At 40.9% G+C, this 25,319-nt stretch overlaps 2 protein-coding genes across 5 annotated transcripts in view; both read left to right on the forward strand.

The window, feature by feature from the left end:
- Positions 1–5,200, forward strand: part of clstn3 (calsyntenin 3) — a 28,323-nt gene extending 23,123 nt beyond the window's left edge. The window contains exons 14-19 of the mRNA XM_055013914.1: positions 570–796; positions 1,211–1,372; positions 1,592–1,737; positions 1,855–1,990; positions 2,986–3,170; positions 3,247–5,200. Of these exons, the coding sequence (XP_054869889.1) occupies positions 570–796; positions 1,211–1,372; positions 1,592–1,737; positions 1,855–1,990; positions 2,986–3,170; positions 3,247–3,396 (1,006 nt within the window). The 3' untranslated portion in view covers positions 3,397–5,200. The remainder of the gene's footprint in view (positions 1–569; positions 797–1,210; positions 1,373–1,591; positions 1,738–1,854; positions 1,991–2,985; positions 3,171–3,246) is intronic.
- A 594-nt stretch (positions 5,201–5,794) lies between these two features.
- On the forward strand, positions 5,795–24,196 carry pex5 (peroxisomal biogenesis factor 5). 4 transcript variants are annotated; one of them, XM_055013916.1, is made up of 17 exons: positions 5,795–5,995; positions 8,329–8,483; positions 8,566–8,604; positions 8,722–8,839; positions 9,768–9,914; positions 9,987–10,071; positions 11,143–11,233; positions 12,335–12,457; positions 14,396–14,509; positions 14,774–14,857; positions 16,249–16,368; positions 16,459–16,602; positions 17,166–17,236; positions 19,112–19,336; positions 20,485–20,650; positions 20,719–20,876; positions 22,022–24,196. In XM_055013916.1, the coding sequence occupies exons 2-17, from the start codon at positions 8,370–8,372 to the stop codon at positions 22,266–22,268; spliced, it is 2,046 nt and encodes a 681-aa protein (XP_054869891.1). In that variant the 5' UTR covers positions 5,795–5,995; positions 8,329–8,369; the 3' UTR covers positions 22,269–24,196. The 4 variants fall into 4 exon arrangements, with proteins under 4 accessions (XP_054869891.1, XP_054869890.1, XP_054869892.1 ...); XM_055013915.1 differs by having other exon boundaries at positions 5,795–5,990; XM_055013917.1 differs by lacking the exon at positions 14,396–14,509 and having other exon boundaries at positions 5,796–5,990.
- Positions 24,197–25,319: the final 1,123 nt, after the last annotated feature.

Genomic DNA, 25,319 nt, shown 5'->3' on the forward strand with positions numbered 1-25,319 from the left:
CAGTGAATTTTTAATTGAATAGCCCTGGTCTAAAGGTTCTCCTTGAAGCCAGCTGTATGACAACGACACTGTCTAGAACACTGGTGTAACTGAACTTCCTGTAGAATTGTTTCCATGCAGCAGCTTCTTCACTGAAACCTTCAAACGTGGAGGCAGGCTGTGTTTAATCTCAGATCTGGTTCTGGTTCAGGGTGGAAAATACCAAAATAAAAGTCTGAAAATGAAGTCTGAAGACTGAGCTGTTGCATTATGGGTAATGTAGGCGCAGTGATCAGAGGAGGAAGATGGAGGGCAGTGTTACACCGTATGAGAAAAGTTCTGAACTTTCCCAAACATTTTTTATTTTCTTTGCAGATGTTTTCTCTCTTTACAAACAAATTACTCAAGTCCTCTGTTGACAATTGCTGTTCTTTCTTTTTTTCATATCTGTCAGACATTTCATTAAAAACCATAAACACCAGCCACACTGGCCCTGGATGGAGAGTTCATGACTGTACATGACTCCACAGATGCTTCAGTCTGGACCTCAGTTTTTGTATGAGGGAAATGATTCAGTCTTTGCCCTGCAGATGTTTCAATGAGGAGAGCTGCCTGTCCCTCAAACAGCTGGAAGGTTACCTGGTGGTCCTGCAGCCCGACGCCCCTCAGATCTCCCTGTCAGGAGTCGGACCTCATCTGGCCCGGCCTGCCCCCGAGTTCGAAGGTTCCCGCGGTGTTCCTCTGTTCCCGGAGCTCCGGATCGTCTGTTCACTGTCTCACGCCGTGAATACAGCAGCTCAGGGGATGGAGGGGGGAGGTAATAATTCATACATAATATATAATATATATATACTACATATACATTCATACTATATATTATATAGTACAATACATATAGAATACATATATACTGTATAATATGTAATACAATACATAGATACTATATATTACATACATACTATATAGTATATAATACATACATACAATATATAATATTATACATATATACTATATAATGTATTATATAAATACTATATAGTATAAAATACATATTTGCTATATATAATATAATACAGATATAATATATAATATAATACATAGACACTATATAATATCTTACATATATAGTATATAGTATATAGTACATACATACTATATATAATATAATACAGTAAATATATACTATATAATATACAATATGAAAACGCTCGTTATGTTCTTTGTGTTTCAGCTCTGATGTCTGACGCCGTTGCTCACACTTTGGATGGCTGTGAGGTCCAACCGCTGGGGGAGGAGCTAAACCCAGAGAGGGAGGAGCTTCTGGTGGACATGGACGTGGTGCGAGAGCGAGGACTGGAGATCATCAACACGACGGCTTACATCGCCATCACAGGTACGCATGAAAAACTATACTTTAACTACAGTTTTATATATTATTATATTATGTATTCATATATAGTCTTTAACTGGAGTCACTCAGAGTAAAAATACAGTTTTATATTCTGTCTTTAACTGGTTTCAATGGGATGAAAAATATCTTCTTTATTCAGAGACATTTTTCTCCACTGTGGCTTGTTTCTGACTGCTCTGTTTGACTCCATGTTCTCACCAGGAGCTGAGTCCATCTCTGTGTACGAAGACGTCCTGCGCTCTGTCCGGTACCGTCTGGCCAAAGGCTCGGCCCGATTCGAGCGGCGGTTCCGTTTGTCCTGCTCCGAGATGAACGGCAGATACACCAGCAACGAGCTGACTCTGGAGGTGAGGAGCTTCATGTAGGGATCAGAATCAGAACTCACCTGTCAGATCACTGGGTTCTGGGTTCTTGTGTGTTCCAGTTCATCAGGCCTTCCTTCTTCTGGGTTTTCTCACCTGCAGGTGAACTTCCTGCACTCTCTGGACAGCCTGTACCACCCATCTCACCTGTTGGCCTCCCAGCAGCAGTTCCTGCATCCGTCGCATCACGCCGGAGAGCTGAGTGGTCACACGCTGCCCAACCCTCACCGTAACTCAGGTAACACACCTGTCCTGTCTGCCTGTTTGTTCACTGGCTCTTTTAGACAAGAAAAAGAGCAACAATTCATTCATGAACTAAAACCGCAAGATCCAGAATAACTCCTTTAAACCAGCAGGAACAAACTCTCAAATCTTCTCTGTGTTTCTATGTCCGGAGAGTCAAACTCATTTTAGTTCAGGAGCCACATTCAGCCCAATTCGATCTCCAGTGGAACAGACCAGTAAAATCACAGCATAATAACCCATAAATAACCACAACTCTATATTTTTCCTTTGTTTTAGTGCAAAAAAATCTCACATTTAACGAATTATCTTTTTACAAAACATTATGAACAACCTGAAATTTCTTAAGAAAAAGAAATTCAATTTCAACAACATTATGCCTCTGTTTATCATTTACACATTACAACCTACAGAACACAGAGTGTCTATAAAGGCACAAAACATTTAGTCACAGGTATCTGGAAGTGAACGATGTACTATTTTACTTCATGTCAAAATGACAAAAGTCAGACAAAAAAACAACAAAAACAAGACAAAATATTAGAAAAATGAGACACAAAATGACAAAAGTGAGAAACAAAATGACAAAAAATGCGACAAACGACATGAAACAAAACAAAAAAGAGTTTGACATGACAGTTGTCACGTTCTTCTTGTTGTGTTTCTGTCATGTTGTTGTTTTGCTGTCATGTTGTTGTTGTTTTGCTGTCATGTTGTTGTTTTGCTGTCATGTTGTTGTTTTGCTGTCATGTTGTTGTTGTTTTGCTGTCATGTTGTTGTTGTTTTGCTGTCATGTTGTTGTGTTGTCATGTTGTTGTTTTGCTGTCATGTTGTTATTGTTTTGCTGTCATGTTGTTGTTGTTTTGCTGTCATGTTGTTGTGTTGTTATTGTCTGACCACATGTTGTTGTTGTGTTGTTGTCATGTTGTTGTTGTTTTGCTGTCATGTTGTTGTGTTGTGGTTGTCTGACCTCATCGCGTTGTGTTACAGTGGTACCGGGAGCAGCTACTGTCATCATCATGGTGTGCGTCGGCTTCCTGGTCGTCATGGTGATCCTGGGCGTCTTCCGGATCCGCTCCATCCACCGCCGAGGCGAAGGCGCCAGGGGCGGGGCTAAGGAGGGCAGCAGCCAATGGGATGACTCGGCGCTCACCATCATCATCAACCCTATGGAGGTAAAGAGTCACTTATTGATCGATCAGAGCTATCGGTTCTGTTCGGTTCTGTTCTGATCTTTGCGTTCTCTTGCAGTCCTACGAGTCCCGCATGGGGATCTCTGCCGACACGGAGGCCGAAGGCGAGGAGGACGAGGAGGGGGCGGAGTCACCCGACGACACCAGCGACGACCAGCGAATCATCATCAAGAAGGAGGGAAGGGACGGGAACGCCCGCCGCTACTGAGCCAATCGTATCTGTGCACCGGTTGTCATGGAAACCACCAATCAGCTCACAGTCTCACACTCACACTTTACTATCGACTAGTTTAAGGAATGTACGCTTACAACACGACGCACAACACCGTAACACTCAGCGCCATCTGTGACCTGAAGCCGACCACGGGCTGCCGTCCTCCACTAAATGTTCTATGGCACAATGTAAACAGTAATCTAACCACCGTGTACGTGGTGCACAGTCTGATCACATTGTCTGTATAGTGTAACCGGACGGACGGGACTGCTTCCTCTCAAACACGATTGTATTCCACTTTTTGTTATCGAACGCAGAATGAGATCTTTACCAAAAAAAAAAAAAAAGTAAACTGCAACAATTCGAAAGGCCTTGAGCAGATCCGACACTTTTTCTGTTCTCCGTCAGACTCAAGGGTCTGGGCACAAAACTCCGACACATTCCTGCAAACGCGAGCGACGCAGTGAGTCGGAACAAAAGAAAAAAGCTCAAAAACATCAACATCTGTAGAAAACCTGCTGAACATCTGACTCACTGATTCACTCAGCTACACACACCTAGCACACACAGACACACACAGGAACTACACACAGCACCACACTCCGTTGCGTCTCCGCTGTCTCCAGAATGTCGCTCCGTCGGGCAGTTTTGATTGTATTGATTGTACTGAATCTTCTGTATATAAATATTCTGATATTCTTGTTATTACTATTATTATTATTGCAGCGGCTCTGTGTGGAAGCTCCGTTCGTTTCTCCATCGCAGCGTCAGAACACGGTGTCCTGATAATAATAGTAGTAGTGATGATAAGACGATAATCCGGCTTGATGAGTGTCTCTTACTTTGTGTGTAATATTGTTGTAATTTAAGAACTTGTCGATATCACAGAAAAAGGAGGCGCACCGTCGCCTCGCTCTCTAATCTCACAGGTGATTTTTTCAACCTTTTTGGATTCTTTCTGTTCGCTTTCATCTGGTATCTTTGGTTCAATGAATGTACAACAGTGTGCTTCTCCTCACCTGTCCTCCCCCTGCCTCACCTGTCCCAGAGTCTCACCTGTCCTCCCCCTGCCTCACCTGTCTTCCCCCTATCTCACCTGTCCTCTTCCATCCTCCCCCTGTCCTCACCTGGCCTCTCCTGCCTCCCCTGTCCTTTCATGTCCTCCCCCAGTTTCACCTGTCCTCCCCCATCTCACCTGTCCTCGCCTGTCCTCCCTTGTCTCACCTGCCCGCTCTTGTCCTCCCCGTCCTTTCTTTTCCTCCCCCAGATTCACTTCTTCTCCCCTGCCTCCGTTATCTCTTGTCCTCCCCCAGTCTCACCTGTCCTCTCCTGCCTCCCCCTGCCTCACCTGTCTTCCCCCATCTCACCTGTCCTTTCTTGTCCTACCCCAGTTTCACCTGTCCTCTCTTGTTCTCCCTTGCCTCCCGTTATCTCTCTTGTCCTCGCCCTGTCCTCACCTGCCTCACCTGTCCTCCCCTTCCTCCCCATCTCATCTGTCCTCTCTTGTTCTCCCCTGTCCTCCCCTGCCTCCCCCGTCGTCCCCTCTGTGTCTCTTGCTGTCCGTCTGTGTAGCCTCAGTGTGCAGTGCTAAAGCTGTCAGTAAATAAAGCCTGTTGTTTTTGAGTGTGATGTTAAGAAGGAATAAACATTGCATTGATTAATAACTTATATTATTAATATGTTACTATTGGAACCTGTAATTATTGATACAATGACGACATGGATTATGCTGACTAATTGTTATTGAGAACTGTCAGAAAACATTACAAAATTCATAATAAAAACACTATATGACGTCTCTTTGAGGGTTTTCTTGCTACAGTCGGCTTTTTACTAAACTTGTAAAATCACTGGTTTAAATGTGAGGCTGTGTTTGAAAAGCAACGACAAAAGTAAAATGTATTATGATCAGTTTTCCTTACAACAATGTGAAAAAAGCAGTGAAATAATTTTCGAAACTAAAGCTGTCACAGATGTGAAAGTGTGTTTTAGCATCAGGAGTTTATAGAATAATATAATAATATTTTTACATCACTAAAATATGGGAAAAAACGTGGTAAGTTAACTTTCCCTTGAATTTCAAAAAACAAACATATACAAAAAACGCAAAAAATTCTGTATTTAATAGGTCAACAGCGATTTTATTATTTCTTCTATAAAGCCGATTTAAAGCTTCTGGTTTGGTCTTTGGTCTCCTGCGAGATATTTTTACTTTCATATTTTTATATAAACCTCCATTTTGTACGCGCTCTTCTTTCCCTGACGTAAGCACGTTGCAGAATACGTAACCACCGCATCCGTCGATGTTCCCCGAACCTCCACGACACTCGCCGCTCCTGCCCGAAGTCGTCCGGGACTTTCCGACGCATCCCGAGCCCCTCGATCCTCCGGAATTGTCCGAGCCTGGCCGAAGCTGTCCGAGCTCCCGGTGCAGGCTTAGTGGGTCATGGAGAAAGAAGGTAAATAACAGCACACAGCGGCTGGATCACACGGTCAGCGGCGGTTTGCGGTTAAAGCAGCGGACGGCGAGACTAGACAGGCGGGGAAGAGGCTCTACGGTTCGGCTACAGCAGCAGCAGCTGTCGGCGGTGAGGTGAACATCCTGCTACCGTGTGTTCATGCTTGTTCTCCGGGTCACAGTGAGGACTGCTCCGGCCCTCTGGCAGCTAGCTGGTAGCTAACGTTAGCTGCAGCTATAGTGAGCAGTCGGTGGTTAATAATTTACTTGTTTTCTGGCTGACTGTTTACATAGCAGCCCGTTGGTTCACATTAGCAGGGAACACAGAGTGCTAATGCTAACCGAGCTAACGGTTAGCATTAGCTGTCATTTAGCTCCTGGACAGAGCAGGTAGCTGAAGGCTGCAGGTGTGTTCAGGTCATTTTACTGCACTGGTTCAGTTGTTTCAGAACAGCAGGGATCTGTCGGGTCTCTAACAGGTGATAAACAGGTGTCATCTGGATTCATATCTGACCGTAATCCTCTTACAGTGACCCTGATCACGATATAACAGCTTTAAATCTGCAGCCAGAACAGAGGACTCACCTGGACACTCACCTTTATTTACCTGGTTGTCAGTTTGGTTCTAAATGTCGAAAAATAGGGAAAAATGTGGCTCAGAGTTTAGTCAAATGTCTTGTTTAGTTCAAAGATCTTCAATTTACAGTCACAGATCAAAGAAACTGGAAAATATTCACATTTAAGAAGCTGAAATCACAGAATTTAGAGGTTTTATTTAAAAATACTCAATCTGATTAGTTTAATATTAGAATATTTTGAGATTAATGTATCAGCTGTGGTAATTTCCTGTAATGTCTTGAGCTGTTGCACTAATATTTAACTTTTTCACTCATTACAGGACTAAATAATTCCGGTTAAAATATTTAATTGTGATTTTTCTGACAGATGTTGTCATTTTACTTGTGATAAGATTTTTAAAACTCCAGGTTCAGATCAGTATTCACTCTCTAGCAGATGTAAACTCAGACAATCCGACAATTCTATTTCATTTATCAGATGCTTTTATGCGAAGCGACATACGTCTGAGAGTAGATCCAACACAAGCAAGGAGCTAGTCAGGAGGAAACAACCTGGATAAGAGCCATAAAACATTGAATAACATGGATCTGAACATCAGTCTGTGATTTGTTGTTTGCATTGTTCCAAACTGATTTCAAGGTGATCAGTTAACAGGTTGACTGTTTAGTATCTCCACACCAAAATGAGAAACTGCAGTGAATTTCATGCAGACATGTAGTTTTCAAGTTAATCTTCAATTAGATTTTATTTAACCAGTAAAATGTCTTTGAGTTTTCGAATCTCCTGAAGACAATATGGTACGAGTTTTTAAAGATGACTCATGAAGAAAGTATATTTAAAAATATATTTAATGATTCAGTTGTGTTTTTTATGGAAATATTCTCCGTTTCCCTGCAGGCAGATTAGACAAGTTGAGCAGAACAACATATTAAAGCAGCTGTTCATCTGCAGTGTTTTCTCTATTTAGAGGCTTGGAGTTTCAGAACTAAATTCACATTTTCTCTATTATTTGTGAAAGTTTTAAGGATCAGGTGAGTGGCATCAGATAAATGTGGCTCAAAAAGAAGCTTTTATCAGAAACATTACTCACATATACAACCAGAGTTATTTTAGTTTACCAATAACCCGACTTATTCAAGTTGTAATAAGAAGATTTGCCTGAATAGTTTGAAGTTGAGTTTATCTGAAGAAGTAAATAAAGAGGACTAACTACTAATTACAGTCTCTTTTTTAATTATAATCAGACCCACTAATGAGCAGCACAGTGACAAACTAAACTGCAGAGTGAAAAACGCCTCCAGTCTTCATGTTATTGATGGTTCATCAGTTCAACATGAAAACAGCAGATGGAGTTTAATGTGACATAATTTCACCCCAGAGATCCACAACACTCAGAATTTTATTGGTCTGTTGAATATTTAGTGCAGGTCGAAGTTCATTCTGTTTAAAAAAATTTAATCTGCAGAATGTGTTGGTTAGTTTTTGTAAAGTTTATAAACAAATTAACTGCTGCCATGTTCATTTATTACTTTAATGTCTTTCTGAGCTGGGGACCATTGTAAAGAGTCTGAAACTTACTGGGAACCAGTTTAAAGTGGCTAAAACGTACTGGGAACTAGTTTAAAGAGGTGAAAGCGTACTGGGAAGCAGTTTAAAGAGAATGAAACTTAGTTGGAAGCTGACCAATAGGTTTTTTGTTCAGGTGAAAGACTGCGGCAGTTTTCCATGTGTGAATTTAAGTTGAGATATTTTTGAAGCGTTGCTTCTATACAACCACTATGATGATATCATTCTTATATGTGTTTAATGAGGTGACTCAGTGCTCTGATGTCTATAAATGTGACACCGTTACGTTTCTCAGACTGAACCTGCTGCATCTCTTGGTTCAGTTCTCAGGTTCTGACTGGGTTTGCCTCATCCCTGTGTTGCCATGGCGATGCGGGAGCTGGTGGAGGCAGAATGCGGGGGAGCCAATCCCCTGATGAAGCTGACTGGTCACATGACCAAGGAGGGCGGGGCCTGGCGGCACCGATCCACACCCACAGTGAGTGTCAGAGTGTTGATCAGAACTTTCTGCTGACAGACTCTGCGTTTGTTTGATCTTCAGCGTTCTGTTTTCCTCTCAGGTTCCTCCGACTCCAATAGAAATTGCCACAGAGGAGGAGGTCAGTGTGAATCTGCTCAGTCCAAGTCTGTTAAAGTGACAGCTCACATGTTTGGTTCTTCTCACAGACAGTTTGTGATTGTAGAGAGTAAAACAGCCGCTTTGACTTGTTCTGCAGCTGGTGAATGAGTTCCTGCAGGCGCCTCCTCGGCCTCCTCACACCTTCGACATGGGGCAGCTGTTGGAGGAGATGCAGCAGATCGACCAGCAGAGCTTCAGACAGGCTCCTCAGAGAGGTAACATCAGCTTTTATCATTAGCGAACCCCGAAACCAGGTTCAATAGAATCACCAAACTGACTTCATTTGTCAGCCAGGAACTGTAAAAATAGAAAGAATGTTCAGGTCCAGGAAGTTCTTGAATTAATCATGTGTGATTCCCATGGAAAGAATAACCAAATCTAAGTTTAAAAACTTCATATGTTGATTCGAAAGCATTTTATTCTACATGTCAAATTCAAACACTGCAAAAATAAAACGTTTCCAGCAGAGCTGTAAAACCAGAACCTTCTTCCTCCTGGTTCTGATTCTGACAGAGAGGAAACATGGAGATAGAAAAATATATATAGTATGAGGAAACAACAGAGAGACAAAACTGTCACAAAAATTGACAAAAACGAGACAGAAGTTGACAAAAACGAGACACAAAATGACAAAACGAGACACGAAACCGCAAAAACGAGACACCACAATGACAAAAACAAGACACAAAACGGCAAAAATGACAAAATCGAGGCACAAATTGACAAAACAAGACAGACTGACAACAACGGGACACAACAACACAAGTAAGACACAAAATGGAGACAAGAGAGACTGAGAGGAAAATCAAAGCTACTGGATGAATAAAATAAAGTCAGCATGTCTCAGAAACAGTGAACAGAGGAGCAGGTTTTTGGAGATACATTCAGCATGGAGAAACATCTTTCTACTGATGATGAGCAGAGTAGAGAGGAAAAGTCTGGAAACATGGAGATAGAAAAACATCTACAGGATGAGGAGACAACATTTGTACAGCAGAATGAAGAGATTTTGATGAAATGTCGCACTTTAAGCTGAGATTTGGTTAATTCAGATTGAAAAATGAACCACAGTGAAGACAGAAACTGCTCAGAGTTCAGAGTTGAACCTTTTCAGAGACTATTGTGGGTGTTTCCATGTTTCAGCTCCAGATGTGGCAGCCTTGGCGCTCTCTGGTGATTGGGTGGCAGAGTTCCAGTCCAGCTCCGACTCCGCCTCCACGCCGGGCCTCATCGCTCTGGGTGATGCGGCTGATGCCGACTGGACGAGAGAGTTTATCGCTGAGGCGGCAGGTATGTGAGGATCACTGCTGAATGTCGGTTTCTGCTCACACCAGAACAAACGTCTTGTGTTTGCTGCTGCAGATCCTGGACGTTGGGCTGAAGAGTATCTGGAGCAGTCGGAGGAGAAGCTGTGGCTCGGAGACCTGGGAGACAAAGAGAGTGAATGGTGAGAGATGGTTCATTTAAATGATGAGTTCAGGTACTGCAGTGAATGTGGTCCTCACTGATGGACAGGTTGTTCTGGAGCAACACAGGAAGTTCATTAGTTTCACTGCATAGCGAGCAGCTTTAACTTCCTTCAGACCTGATGAACAGGGATGAAGATGGTGATGATGGTGGTGGTGAGAATGATGAAGATGATGGTGAGATTGAGAAAGATGATGATGAAGATGATGGTGGGGATAATGTGATGATGATGGTGATGATGATGGTGATGAAGGTGTGGAGATGATGACGAAGATGATGATGATGAAAATGATGGTCACGGTGAGGATGATGATGGTAGTGGTGATGATGAAGATGGTGGAGATGATGACGAAGATGATGATGATGAAAATGATGGTAATGATGACATGGTGAGGATGATGATGGTAATGGTGATGATGATGGTGGTGAGGATGGTGATGATTGTGATGATGGTGATGAGGGTGATGGTAATGTGATGACGAAGATGATGGTGCCAATGTAGATAATGGTGGTGGGGATGATGAAGATGATGGTGGTGAGGATAGTGATGAGGATGAAGATGGTGGTGATGTTGATGATGAAGGTGATGGTAAGGATGATGAAGATGGTGATGATAAAGGTGATGGTGAGGATGGTGGTGATGATGGTGATGAGGATAGTGATGAGGATGAAGATGGTGGTGATGGTGAGGATGATGAAGATAGTGATGATGAAGGTGATGGTGAGGATATTGATGATGGTGATGATGAAGGTGAGGTTGGTGATGATGATGAAGGTGATGGTGAGGATGGTGATGATGATGGCGTTGATGAAGATGACGAAGATGATGATGATGAAGGTGATGGTGAAGATGATGGTGGTGAATGTGAGGATAATGTGATGATGGAGATGGTGTATTTGTGATGGAGATGAAGGTGATGGTGGTGATGAAGATGATAATAATGGTGATCATGACGACGACGATGATGAGCTCATCCATTCACCGCTGATGTGCAGAGTATCGACCTTCCAGATGTTTGTCGTCATGGTGACTTCTCTGTTCCTCTGACAGGACGAAGGAGTATCATCCAGGGGAGGAGCTCCGGCAGACGGCCAATGAGCTCGTCTCAAAGGTGGACGATCCAAAGTTACAGAACACTGAGGTGAGCCCCGAGTCCTACAGCCATCATTTATCATAGCACAGATGTGGTGCTGCTGGACTGGACCGAACTGGACCGTTCTCAGTTTAAAGTCATATTTCACCTGTTTTACTGCTGTGTTAAATAATGTTAAGCCAGATATCTGTTAAGAACTAATAATCAGACTTAATGTATTAACATTTAAGGTGTGGTGATGGATTCAGTCCACCTTAAAAGCTGCTGTTCTTTTTTCTGTCAGTAAATTAACTTCTCTCTAAACTGTACATTAGTGAATAGAAAAGGCAGTAAAATATCTTAATTTATTATAAAAAGGTGATAATGCAGTAAAATAACCTGATAACACACTTATAACGTCACACTGAAGTGGAGTGAATAGAATAGATTAGATTAGATTAGATTTGATTAGAGTAGAATAGAATAGCATAGAAGATAACAGAGTAGAATAGAAGGGTAGAAAAGAGTGGAAGAGACTAGAATAGAGTAGAACAGAATAGAAAAGAGAACAGAGTAGAATAGAAAAGAATAGGGAAGAGAAAAGAGTCGATGAGTAGAATAGAAGAGAGCAGAGAAGAAGAGAATAGAGTAGAATAAAATATAATAGAGTAGAATAGAGTGGAAGAGAGTAGAGTAGAATAGAGTAGAAGAGAAGAGAGTAGAACAGAATAGAAGAGAGTAGAATAGAAGATAAGAGAGTAGAAGAGAGTACAGTACAGTAAAGTAGAAGAGAGTAGAATAGAATAAAGAAAAGTAGAATAGAATAGAACACAACAGAATAGAGACAGTCTGACTGTAGCCTTTAGACTCATTAAACAGCTGTTTTTTTAATAAATATTAAAGTTCTTCCTGAACTCGGTGTAACATTTGATCCAGTTCTAGTCGACTGTAGACTTGGAGCAGTCAAACGGCCTCAGACCACCTGTTCCAGGTGTGCTCCGGTCCTCTCAAACAGCATCTCGCCTCTTTTACGTTCCGCCTCCACGTCCTTCCGTCTTCACACCTGCAGATCTCCAGTTACTGTGTATTTATTTTTGCTGTCAGACTGCAGCTGGCGGAAACACCTGACATCAGTGCTGTGTTGTCGTTTTGTGTTTTCATGTCGTGTAGTTCCTGCGGTTCATTAGGCAGATTGGCGAGGGCAGTGTGACAGTGGAGAGCAGGACAGACAGACAGCTCACAGATAGAGCTCAGGCCCGGGAGGCTCAGAACTGGGCCTCCAACCTCAACCAGGTACGAGTCTGTTACTGGTTCTGGACTTCAGCAGCCAGTATCTGACCCACCACATGTTCCGCTAACGCAACTAATGCTGCTGCTGCTGCTGCTGGAACATGAAGCTGCACTGAGACTCACTTTCTGCTGTGTGAAACCAAAATCTGGCTTCTCCCATCAAATTCCATTTTCCTTCTGTTCATTACTTTGACTCTAAGTTAAAGGCTGCATTTTGGATTTAAAGTTTCTCCTGAATCGTTAATGATGCTGTGGACTGCCACATCTGCTGAGAGAAGAGAAAACAGATCAGAATTAAAGACAGTAAATCCAAATTTTACCCAACATTTTTAGATTTTATTGTCTGATAATTTATTACGACATCATTTTACTTATTACCTCATAATATGAACTCAGTCAGTTACTGTCTCTTTATTTTAACACACATTTTTTATTTAATCCTCTGAACTCCAAACAGTTTCTGTCTCATTTTAACTCTCTGTGGTTCATGTTTCAACCTAAAGTCCTGCAGCTCTGTGGAACCAGAACAACATGAAGAAAGAGAGAAAACTGAGGCCTTGTCCACACGTAGCAGGGTTTTTGTAAAACCGCATATCCTGCCCCCTCTGTCTAGAAAAAAACTTACGTACACACCACCTCGTTTTTAGAAAAAAACTTCCACATCCACACCTAACCGCATGAGTGCGTTTTTCAGCACATTCATAAGCATGCCGGACCTTTAGGTGGCAGTAGTTCCCCAAATCCTAGCAAGGTGGTGGAGAATAACCGTCCTTAACGTCGTCCTTCGCCTGTGTTGTTGAATGTGGAGCAGTATCTGGGCTTGTAAAAACAAGCAAGTAAAAAGCGCCTGTACAAGAAACAGCGGCCAAAACCTTGTGAGAGCGTCCATACTGTTACCGAATGTAAACACAGGTCGCATATGTGACGTAAGAACATATTTTGTCGCAGGCGGTGACGTTTCGAAACGTAAAACCCCGGTTACTGATGTCCACATGCAGACGCATAAAACGGAGAATTCGCAAATCTTCACTTTGGTCGGAGTTTTTAAAAAGAATCGTTTTTGATGACGTAAATCTGCGTTTTCGTGTGGATGATAGGCCGAATCGTAGAAAAATATCTTCGTTTTGTGAGATACCCGGCTACGTGTGGACAAGGCCTCAGAGATGTCTTCTGTATAGCAGTTAGAAGCAGGAAAATCTGATTTTACAAAAATGTAAAAGCCTGGAACCGACATGTCCAACATGTTTGCAAGTGTCCACAGATGTTACCAACATTGAAAACATGTCTCCACATATTGCAGATATTTAACTATTTACACTACTGTTGTTGGGGTTACCCACACACTTTCTATATTAGTTAAAGTTGCTCTAAATGACTTAAAGTTGCTCAGAAATTAAAGTTGTTCTACATGAGTTACAGTTGCTTAATATTATTTTTTACTGACTCTGGTTATTCCTTATGTTGATCATTTTTAATGCAATATGTAAAATGCAGTGATTTAGATGAAATATTGCAGCATTCAGTTCAGAATCAGTAAATTTTCCTGATGAACGTCACATGATTAGTTCAGTAAAGATTCTTTTTTCTGAGATAACACTTTCCACAGCAGTAGCTTTTGGGGTTCAGAGGATTCAAATCTAAATGTTTGTTTGGTTAAAACTCTGTTTTTTCCTCTCCTGGTGGAAATGGTTTCCATGTCACACTGAGCATGTGCAGCTCTTAGTTTGTGATATTTCTGGTTTTGATCTGTTCACGGCCCTCTAACTCTCACATGTACTTTTCCCATTTTTTGACCTTCAAACTCTCGGCTTTGCCATTCCCTCAATAACAAACCGCCCTCATCCACTCCTCCCACTACTTAAAACGCTCCCCCCCTCCAAAATCAAACCTCCTCACCCGCCTCCCCGCTCCAAACATCCACCCTCCGGCCTCCTGTCGTAGTTCCTGACGGAGACGGGGGGCGGCAGCCTTCCCCTGGAGCCTCCAGAAAGCAATGAGAAGATTGAGAAAGTTAAAGCTAAACAAGCAGAGCAGTGGGCCAAAGTCATCAGGCAGGTAGGACCTCTGGTGGCAGCGAGAGGTCTCTGATCCATGTTGTAGATGTTCTCTCCTGCACACACTCACACACTCAGCATCATTCTGTATTCTGTCTCACTACAACAACAGGACTTAATCAGACAGAAACATAAGGAAGGACCTCTTTCTGACTTCATCTTTACCTCCTTTTCATTCACTTCCCTCAGTATTTTCCTGACTGTCCTCAGTTCTGCTCTGATATCAGATTCTGAGCCGCTCCGACTGACGCTCTGCTTGTTTCAGGTGTCGGAGGAGTCGGCTGAAGCCTGGGTGGACGAGTTCACCACAGCAGGACCAGACTTCCAACAGGCCAAAGCTGCAGTGGAGGTGAGACGAGAACCTGAACCTGAACCTGAACCTAGAGCTGAGTGTTAGCATGTAGAGCACAGGGGGGTCAGAATCATCTTAGTCCAGGTTCCACATTCAGCCCAGTTTGATCTCAGCTGGGTCGGACCAGTAAAATCACAACATAATAACCTATAAATAACCACAACTCCAAGTTTTTCCTTTGTTTTAGTGTAAAAAAGTATGTTCTAAAAATGTTCACGTTTAATGAATTCTGTTTTTACAAAACATCATGAACAACCTGAAATTTATGAAGAAAAATAAGTTAAATTTCAATAACATTATGGCTCAGTTTACCATTTACACATTACAACTTCCAGATCACAGAGTGTCTACAAAGGAACACAACATTTAGTCATCTGGAACTGAACAATATAGTATTTTACTTTATGATAAAAAGACAACAAAAGACAAAAACAAGACAAATTATTACAAAAATGAGACCCAATGCGACAAAAAATGAGACAAACAACACGAAACAAAACAAAGAAGAGACAAAAAATTTGACAAAATGTTACAAAGTAACAAAAAATGGACAAACAACAAAAGCAAGACAAAGAATTACATAAATGACACAGACGAGACAAAAAATGACAAAAGCGAGAAACAAAACAACAAAAAATAGACAAACAACGCAAGCAAGACCAAAAAAAACACAAAATGTCAAAAACAATGCTCAAAACAACGAACAACAAACAAATAAAGCAAAGCACAAAATGACAAAAATAAGAAAAAAACACAAATGAGATAAAAAGAAAACACAAAAGAACAAAAAACATGAGACAAACGACAAAAATCAGACAAAAATATACAAAACACAACAAAAGCAAGACAAAATATCACAAAAATGAGACACAAAATGATAAAAACCAGAAACAAAATGACAAAAAATGAGACAACATGAAACAAAACAAAAAAGAGACAAAAGCGAGAAACAAAACAACAACAAAATAGACAATGAATAAAGCAAAACACAAAATGACAAAAATAAGACAAAAAACAATGAGCAAGACAAAAAGGAAACACGACAAACATGAGACAAACGTGAAAAATCAGACAAAAAAATGACAAAAACAAGACAAAATATTACAAGAATGAGACACAAAAGAACAATGAACAATCTAGTATTTTACATCATGATCAAAACAACTTGTCATGGTCTAGAAATTATTTTAAATTTATAGTTTTACTAATTTACAATCTGCAGTTAATGTCTTCTCTGTAAGTTTTACACTTTGAGGGCCGGATCGGACCCTCTGGAGGACCGGTTTTGGCCCGCGGGCCGCATGTTTGACCCTGAGAGAGAATAGACACAGAACAGGAGAATGACATGCAGCTAGCCAGCAGACTGAGTGTTTGTGTGTTTGTCTCAGAGCGACGTGGACTTCTGGGAGAAGCTGCAGCAAGAGTGGGAGGAGATGGCCAAGAGGGATGCAGAGAGTCACCCCTGGCTGTCCGACTTCGAGCAGCTGCTCAGCACCTCGTATGATAAGGTGGCTGCCGAGGATTCACTCTTCCAGGGTTTATACACAGCTTCAGTCCTGGCTCTGTGTTCTGAAGGTTCTCTCCATGTTCTCCTGCAGGGCTACCAGTTTGAGGAGGAGAACCCCTACCTGTCCCACCCCGACCCGCTGTCGGAGGGCGTGAAGAGGATGGAGGCCGGAGACATCCCCGGAGCCGTTCGCTTCTTCGAAAGTGCCGTTCAGAGAGAACCAGACAACCAGCTGGTGAGGCTCAGTCGGCTGCTTTCTGATTGGTCGACGTCACAGCCGAGAGTTTTAACGGGATTGTTAACCCTCCTGTTGTCCTCATTTACGGGCCCCAAAAAATTTTGTTTCTTTGTCTGGAAAAAAATTCAAAAATTAAGCAAAAACATTCCCCACATATCTGAAAGTTTGCAAAACCTTCAGGAAGAAAATTCCAATAATTCCTTAAAAGTTTCTCTTAAAAGTTTTATTTTTAAAAAATCCCCCAGTTTTGGCAAGAAAATTCTTGTAAATATTTTCAAAAAATTAGTAAAAATCTTCCAAAAAAATCCTAAAAATATCTAAAGTGATTACATATATGTCAATAAAACTTCTAATATTTTCTTTAAGAACATTCACAAAAAATCAACCAAAATCCAGCGAAAGTGGCTCAACGTCTGAATGAAACTCTGATCAAAGACAGGAGTGACACCAGATTTGTTCTAAAATAATGTAAAAATGAGCCATAAATGTCCTCAATGCTAGTTTGACTCATATTTCTGTGGGTGATGTTGTGTTGTGTGTGTGTGTGTGTTTACCTGCAGGCGTGGCAGTACCTGGGAACCTGTCAGGCCGAGAACGAGCAGGAGTTTGCTGCCATCAGCGCCCTCCGCAGGTCAGAACCAGAACTGCATTCATGAGACAGCCTGTAGTTCACTGAGTCTGTAGGTCCTCTGGAGGTTTATTTAGTCGAGTGTTTCTCGTTTTGTGGAAATTAAACATGCAGAATCTTCTTTTCTGTATTAGAATGAGCTCAGTCACTGATTATTCTAATTAATTAGAGGCTTTGTAATTAATTAATTGCAATTAATCACATTTTATTCAAATAGCAGTATCTGACACAATAAGCAAAGTTTTTCAGTTCAAATACATTTTGGCTGACGACTGAATCAAGGAGTAGACGTATACGTGAAGTTATATAACCATTTGTATCATATTTAATACCTAAGTTTCTGAGACTTCTAGCTCTTCAAGTTGATAAATAGTTAAATAAATAGGACAAAACTAGTTTCTATTTCTGAAATCAACATTGTTGTGAGCAAAAAGTTACAAAACTGCTCAATGTGTCAAATGTGATACAAAAAATATATGATAAACAAAATTAGACAGACAGACAGACAGACAGACAGACAGACAGACAGACAGACAGACAGACAGACAGACAGACAGACAGACAGACAGACAGACAGACAGACAGACAGACAGACAGACAGACAGACAGACAGACAGACAGACAGACAGACAGACAGACAGACAGACACTTTATTAATCCAGAGGGAAATTCAAGTGTTCAGCAGCTTACATACAACATAACTGACAAAAAGGCAGGTTAGTAACATTAACATTAAAGGTTAGTATATACTCTGGAAATCTTGCTGTACAATACTATCCTATAAAAGATGCTTCTAAATTTTAAAATCTGTAGAAAACAAAATGTAATTAAAATTCAATATATATTATTTACACATTTCAAGACATGGTGATTTAAAGTGAATTTGAGTGATTTAAAGTGACTTTATGACAATATATTTTACCTTTTTGTGGATTTTGTTAAAGAGGTTAATAAACATCTCAGTTCCAAAAAAATTAGAATTTTCTGGCTATTTTTTTAATAGGTCAGGCTTTATAGGGTGAAACAACAAAAATGTTTGTTTTGTTTATATTTGTCTGCATCTTTCATCTGTCTACTACATTCACAGATTACTGCAAACTCAAAGTGTAACTATAGTGATTATATTCAACATTTTAAGACTTTTTCTAAACTCAAGCACTTTCAGTGTCTTCTAAAGTGGTCTATTATGGGATGACTACACCGTTAGCCAGTACCAGGATTGTCGTAGCTAACGTTAGCTCTGGTGCTAACAGCAACATGTTTTACATTGAGGTGATCAGAAAACTCTTTTTAGCACAATTTGCTACAACCACACTTTTATCCAAGCTGCCATCAGGAAGATTTTTAAAAGAAAACTTTCCGCCCAACGAGCTCAATGAGTCTCGTCTTCCTTCACTGTTCAACAAACTTTCTGTGTATCTTCTTCACGGCTGGAAAACAGACTTTAGGTTCATTACCGCCACCTGCTGGGCTGGAGTGTTCATCAGTGTTAAAAAAAAGAAATTAGGGAACTGAGAAAGGTGCGATTAAATGCGTTATTTTTTAAACACATTGTTTGTTCTGTAATTAATGAATCAAAATGAACGCGTTAAAGTCCCAGCCCTAGTTTATTTGTGAGGCTGTTTTTTAGTTCTCACATTCAGTCAATATTTGTTAGTAAAAGCTTGTGAGGATTTCAGATATTTGCCGTCATGAACAGATTCCCTCCATCTGAGCATTTATCAACCTTCCAGTTCAGGTTTTGATTGTGTAATCACAGCTTTTTATTCAGCTTGGTGAGTTCAGGTTAAAATCTGCTGATAGAAACCCTTAGTTCTAACAGTTCCACCAACATTTCCCCTCCTCCTCCTCCTCCTCCTCCTCCTCCTCCCCCCTCAGGTGTATAGAGCTGAAGAACGACAACCTGACCGCCCTGATGGCGCTCGCCGTCAGCTTCACCAACGAATCGCTGCACAGGCAGGCCTGTGAGACGCTCCGCGATTGGCTGAAGCACAACCCCAAATATCGCTCGGTGTGGGAGCAGAACGAGAGAGAACGGAAGGACGGAGGCCGAGAGAAGGAAAAGGAGAAGGAGAAGGAGAGGTTCGGATCACTGCTGCCAGAGTGAGTTTCAGACTCAGAGCAGTCATCATTTCATCTGGTAACACCTCCACGAATGTAAACTAACCTTTATATTAAGGAGCAATGATGATTTTAATGTGTCCCACCATAAGATGCTGGCAGTAGAAACATATTCTCATAACTGTGAGGACAATATCAGAACCATGATGGTGAGAAATACGAGCTCAGTGCTGAAATAACTCCTTATTTTATTCAGCTACTGTAGAGAGAAACCAAAGATACACGTGGAGATATTATTGATGAGTTTATGAGTAACTCAAAGCACAGTTCTATATGTAGGTGGAGGTTGTAGCTGGGATTACATCATTTTTCACACACATAAACAGCCAGTATTATTATACAGGTGACCGCAGTGAGTTCTGGTTCAACAGAGAAGATTGGATTTGATTTTATTAATGATTTTTGAAAGTTTATTTTGAACATTTCAGCATACAGTGGTGTAAAAAAAGTTTTCAGACACCCTTAAAATTTTACACAATCTCAAATATTATCATGAAATATTTGTGGGAAAAACTTTTTTGTGTTTCTAAAGGTGTGGCTGCATTTGACGGACACAAACAAATGCAGATTATGTTTTTTTGTCTATTGTTTACAAGAAAACCTAACAAAAATAAATTCTACCAAAATGACCCAATACTCAAAATTTCTTATTTTTATGGAACCAATCAATTTTAAGTTTTTAATAGTTGTTTTAGGATGTGTTTAGTATTATGGCTGTGATTGTACTAAAAGAAATTACACTTGAAGACCTAAGAGTGATTCTCAATGCAATATTTCACAAATGTATGCAATGTCCACAAGCTTTTTTCCACCACTGTAAAAAGAAAACAACAACAAAAGACAATGAATAAGTTGCTCAAAAAGGAGTGGGAAGAAGTCGTAGCTTATCTAATCTCACCCCTTCTCCTTATACAAATGATTGTAAATCTGTTCTTCCTGCTTCTTCAAAATACTACCATTTATCAACAATTATAATAACTATAATAATAATAGCAGTGAACATGGTTTCTAATAAATATACAGCAATATGTCTTCTACATTTATTCAAAAGGACCTAACAACAGCTCTGATGGTTAAAACTGAACCCAGTTTGTCCAGTTTAACACCTTTAGTACCTTTTCTGTGCACAGGTCTCTGTTCACGGATGTTCAGACTCTGTTCCTGCAAGCGGCCAACTCGGACCCGGCCCAGGTGGACCCTCAGCTGCAGTGTGGTCTGGGAGTCCTGTTCAACCTGAGCGGAGAGTACGACAAGGCGGTGGACTGCTTCAGCGCCGCTCTGTCCGTCACCCCACAGGTGGGTGGAGGTCCGGAGGTCTTGTCTCTGTTTTTCTGCGAGGTTCTGACCCGTCTGTTTCTATTCAGGACTACCTGCTGTGGAACAAACTGGGAGCCACGCTGGCCAACGGCAGCCGCTCTGAGGAGGCCGTCGCCGCCTACCGGCGAGCTCTGGAGCTGCAGCCGGGCTTCGTCCGGAGCCGCTACAACCTGGGAATCAGCTGCGTCAACCTGGGAGCTCACAGGTCAGAACAGTGTGCAGCACTGAAACCTGTTTATGTGTGAAAAAGATGTTTCTCCCTGTGGCTGATGCTTACAACAGTGTTTGGGTTAAACACAGTTTCTGTAAAAACTGCAAAGTCAAGAAGACACTCACTGTCATGCTTGTATGGTGATTTTTTCTTTTTAACCCTTTAAGACCTGCCATTGTGCACGTCTGCCAGGACATATTCTTACATTTTTACATACTGTAGTGCCATTTTATGGAGTATTTTTATTTGCTTTACATCAATATAACCCTTATATCCCAAGTTTTTAACCCTAAATAAATTCAGGCGTCAAGGGGTTAACAATATATATTGACTTAGGTCTTAACTACTAAGTGCAATAAACCTAAAGAAAATGACATTTTTGTTGTTTTCACTTGTATTTCAAAATCCAAAAATTGCATAGCTGTATCCCTTAAATTTGTAAAAAAGTTGCACAATATCCCGTGGTGTTGTTTATAAAGGCTTTGTTATGTGCCCTTTATTGTGTATTTTTACAAACCCATCACTGCAACAAAAAAATGCTCTGAGACCTGGAGAATGTGTGAAATATTAGTGTAATTCCCCAGATTTTATATGTAAAAAGAATGATTGATCTATCCTATCTGGTTTCAAATCTACCGCCAGTCAAAAATGAATATCCTTACCTTCCTATAATAATGACCTAAGTCATTTCTTGACAAAAATAATTTTTTGCGTAAATCATCTCCTCATGATTCTGGCCACATCTGGTAAAATCACGTACATCCTCAGTTGAACAGATCATGCGATTCTACTCCTGTAGTATCATGGCCTAGATCAAGGTTCAGTTGTTCTGTGTTTTCTGAAAAACCTGAAAATAATGACTTGGGCCATTATTTTAAGAGGGTGTCGATATGCAATCATAACACCGGCGCTACGTTGGGCTCTATGGGGTTAAAAAGAAAACATGGAAACAAGGGGAGGTTTTCTTGTAAAATCTCACAGAGTGGAGTGAAACCTCTTGTAATAGTTAATATCTACAGTGTGTGGAGACGTAATCTCCAGTTTTGGTAACGCCTGTGGACACTTGGAAACATATTGTTGGTTCCAGGTTTTTGCATATTAGTCACACGAATAACCCCGTAAATGAAACTTGCCCTCAGGGAGGCGGTGGAGCACTTCCTGGAGGCCTTGTCTCTGCAGCGGCAGGCGGCCGGAGACGGAGCTCGAGCTGCTCGCGGACCGGGAGGCGCCGCCGCCACCATGATGTCCGACAACATCTGGTCCACGCTGCGCATGGCGCTGAGCATGATGGGAGAGAGTTCGCTGTACGGCGCCGCCGACCGCAGAGACCTGGACGCCCTGCTGGCCCACTTCTGTCACAGGGAGGTGGAGGGAGGCAGCCAATGAGGAGCCGCCGGGGGGCCCATCGAGTGTGAGTGTAGTTTACATGGAGCTCAGTGTTTGGATGGAGGGAAGAACCAGGACGGATGGAGGAGGACACTGTGAATCATCTTCATCTTCATCATCTCCATGTGTTTTAGTGACTCCTGACCGTATCGGTGTCCTCCTGCAGAAGCAGCAGCCTCAGCTTCTGTCCTGGTTTCTTCTCTGGTGGTTCAACAAAATTCTCTTTCAGTTACTTGAAGTTTGAAGGTAAACAAGAAGAACCTGTTCAGCAGCAGCAACTTTCCTCTGCAGGAACCTTCACAGGATCATCTGTCTGTTCCACTGTACCTCCAACAGCTTCACTTCTGACCAGAACCAGCAGTTCCGGGACCTAAAGCCAGCTCTGTGGAGGCTGCTTCTGTTAGAACATCTGGAGAACTTTATATTCATGGTGACGTTAGAGAGAAGAAGCTGCTGGACATCAGAGGACAGAAAACGTGGTTCAGCCAATCAGCATCTGTCCTCTCTGACTTCAACCAAACTCCCACAGCAGCATTTTATTGGGAGCAACAACGACAAGTCAGTTTATCGATTAGTTGTCAGCTATTAAATCAATTTTTCAGTTTGAATAATTTCAAAATAAAAACTGTGTAGATTGTGTGATTGCAGCTTCTTCAGTGTGAAGACTTTCTGGTTTCTTTCTTCCCCTGTGTCAGTAATGGAATATTTTAATTATTTGAGGAAACAGTGATCCACATTTCTCAGTGTTTTCTGTTCATTTAGAAACCAAACAGCTGATCAGACCAGATTCACTGGTTTATTCCTTACCGATTTTCAACAAAATTTTGACAATTTTAGATTATTTAATTTAGTGCCAGTGAGGGTTTTAACGTCCTGTTTGCTCCATTTCAGTGTAACAGTGTTAAGACTGGACAGTTTGGGGAAAATACACCACCATTCAACAGTTTAGGGTCACTTAGAAATGTCCTTATTTTTGAAAGAAAAGCATTTTCTGTCAATGACGATAACATGAAATGAATCAGAAATCCCCTCTAGACATTGTTAATGTGGTAAATGACTATTCTAGCTGGAAATGTTTAATAGAATATCTCCATAGTGGTACAGAGGAACATTTCCAGCAACCATCACTCCTGTGTTCTAATGCTACATTGTGTTAGCTAATGGTGTTGAAAGGATCATTGATGATTAGAAAACCCTTGTGCAGTTATGTTAGCACATGAATAAAAGTGGGAGTTTTCATGGAAAACAAGGAATTGTCTGGGTGACCCCAAACTTTTGAACGATGGTGTACCTGGTTGCTGTTTCTCAATAGTGGAATTAGATGTTCTCCACTGACAGATGTTCCTTGGGGCCAGTTCCTGCAGTCAGAACACTACAAAGGAATAACTTGTTGGAAGAATTGAACGCTAGCAGAGGCTCAGCTGTGAAGGTTCCTGCAGTAGAAAACAGTCTGATGTTCTGTCGAGTTGGTGGACGACACTCGGAGCTCTCCCGGTTCTGTTCTCAGTTATTCTGCAGTAGATTAAAGGTACATTTCAGAAGTTCTGTCAGAACTGAGCAGCAGCGACTTCAGAAACACAAAGTGCTTCACTTCTGTTTTATACTTTATTTAATTTTGTAGTAAAATCATTATTCTGCCAGAACAAAGAACTGAGTGTGTGTGTGTGTCTGTGTGCGTGCGTGCGTGCGTGCGTGTGTGTTGACTGGATGATTACTGATTGGATGATTATTGATTGGAAGATAAATCATGTTTCTGGTTTCTTGCTCCTTTCTTATTACTCCTGTAAACTCTCTGCTTCAGTGTAAATGAATGCGTCTGCATTACTGTGTATTGTAACATAATTGATGCACTATAATTGTTTTCAGGCGTCTTATATCCTGACTGCAATGTTTAATATAATATTCAGCAATAAAGCTTTGATTCCAGATGTCTGTTTTTTTTTTTTTTATCTGAGAATGAAAAGCTCGGCTCCACAGCATAATATAAATAAATAGATTCATAATTAAAAATGATCTGACAGCAGAATATAAAGTTCTTTGTGCACATCAGCAACTTATCTAGGAAAACAGCCTTTTTTGGACCATTTTAAGGCTGGAAGAGACTTTTAATAGACACAAATAGGTAAAAAATGAGCTTTTTTGGGTTTAATCATCGACTACAGACATACTAAAAAGATTTATTTACTGCAGAAAATGTTACTTGAATGTAAAAACCTGCTTGAATTATTGCTTTTAATTCAGTGCATCAGTCAGAAATGCTGTCAGATACTGTGATGATAGTTTATTTAGAATTAATAAAATAATTTAGAACTTGACAATGAGACATTATTTTACCGTGTTTTCATGGAAGTATTTCAGGTATTTATAGGAATATGAAGTACGGTGAAAACTTCAACATGCTGTTACTAAATCCTTCATTCCAACTTATTTAAACTCTGAACACAGTGATGAACTGAAGCCTCATGTACAATCAGAGGTCGGAAAATAAAGATATCAGCATGCAAACAACAATTCTGGGAAAAAAGAATAAAAATATTAAAAGGCACAGTCAGGTTATGTTTTTACGTATCTTTTACTGTATGATATATGAAAATCCTGAAATAAAAATTGAAATCAGTCTGTTTGGTCTTATTATCAAATTTTGATCTCAAATTCAGAAGCATCAGTTTCATTTGACTGGGAAACAATATTATTTTAACGTTCACAATAGAAAACGTTTATTAAAAAGCTAATTATGTTGTTATTGCTATGAAGTGATTCCATGATGGTGTATATTAAATACAAAAGTTTCCACTAAGAATGTAAATATTCTTTCTTTTATTTAGTTTTTTGCTGTTCTTTGTTTTCTGTGGTGAAAGTTTAACAGATATTCCAGCTTGTCAGTTTATTCTGGAGGAATCTGGTTCGACTCCGAGCAGGATTTTTAATGTGTTTCCGGCCACGTGACAAAAACAAACCGAGCATTTTAACGTTCAAATGCGTTATCAGCAGGAGGCCCCGCCCATACCGTGTCCCTCCCTGCTCCGAGCCAATCAGTGCCGAGGAGGTGGA

This window comes from Amphiprion ocellaris, chromosome 9 (genome assembly GCF_022539595.1).
Source record: "Amphiprion ocellaris isolate individual 3 ecotype Okinawa chromosome 9, ASM2253959v1, whole genome shotgun sequence".
NCBI lineage: Eukaryota > Metazoa > Chordata > Actinopteri > Pomacentridae > Amphiprion > Amphiprion ocellaris.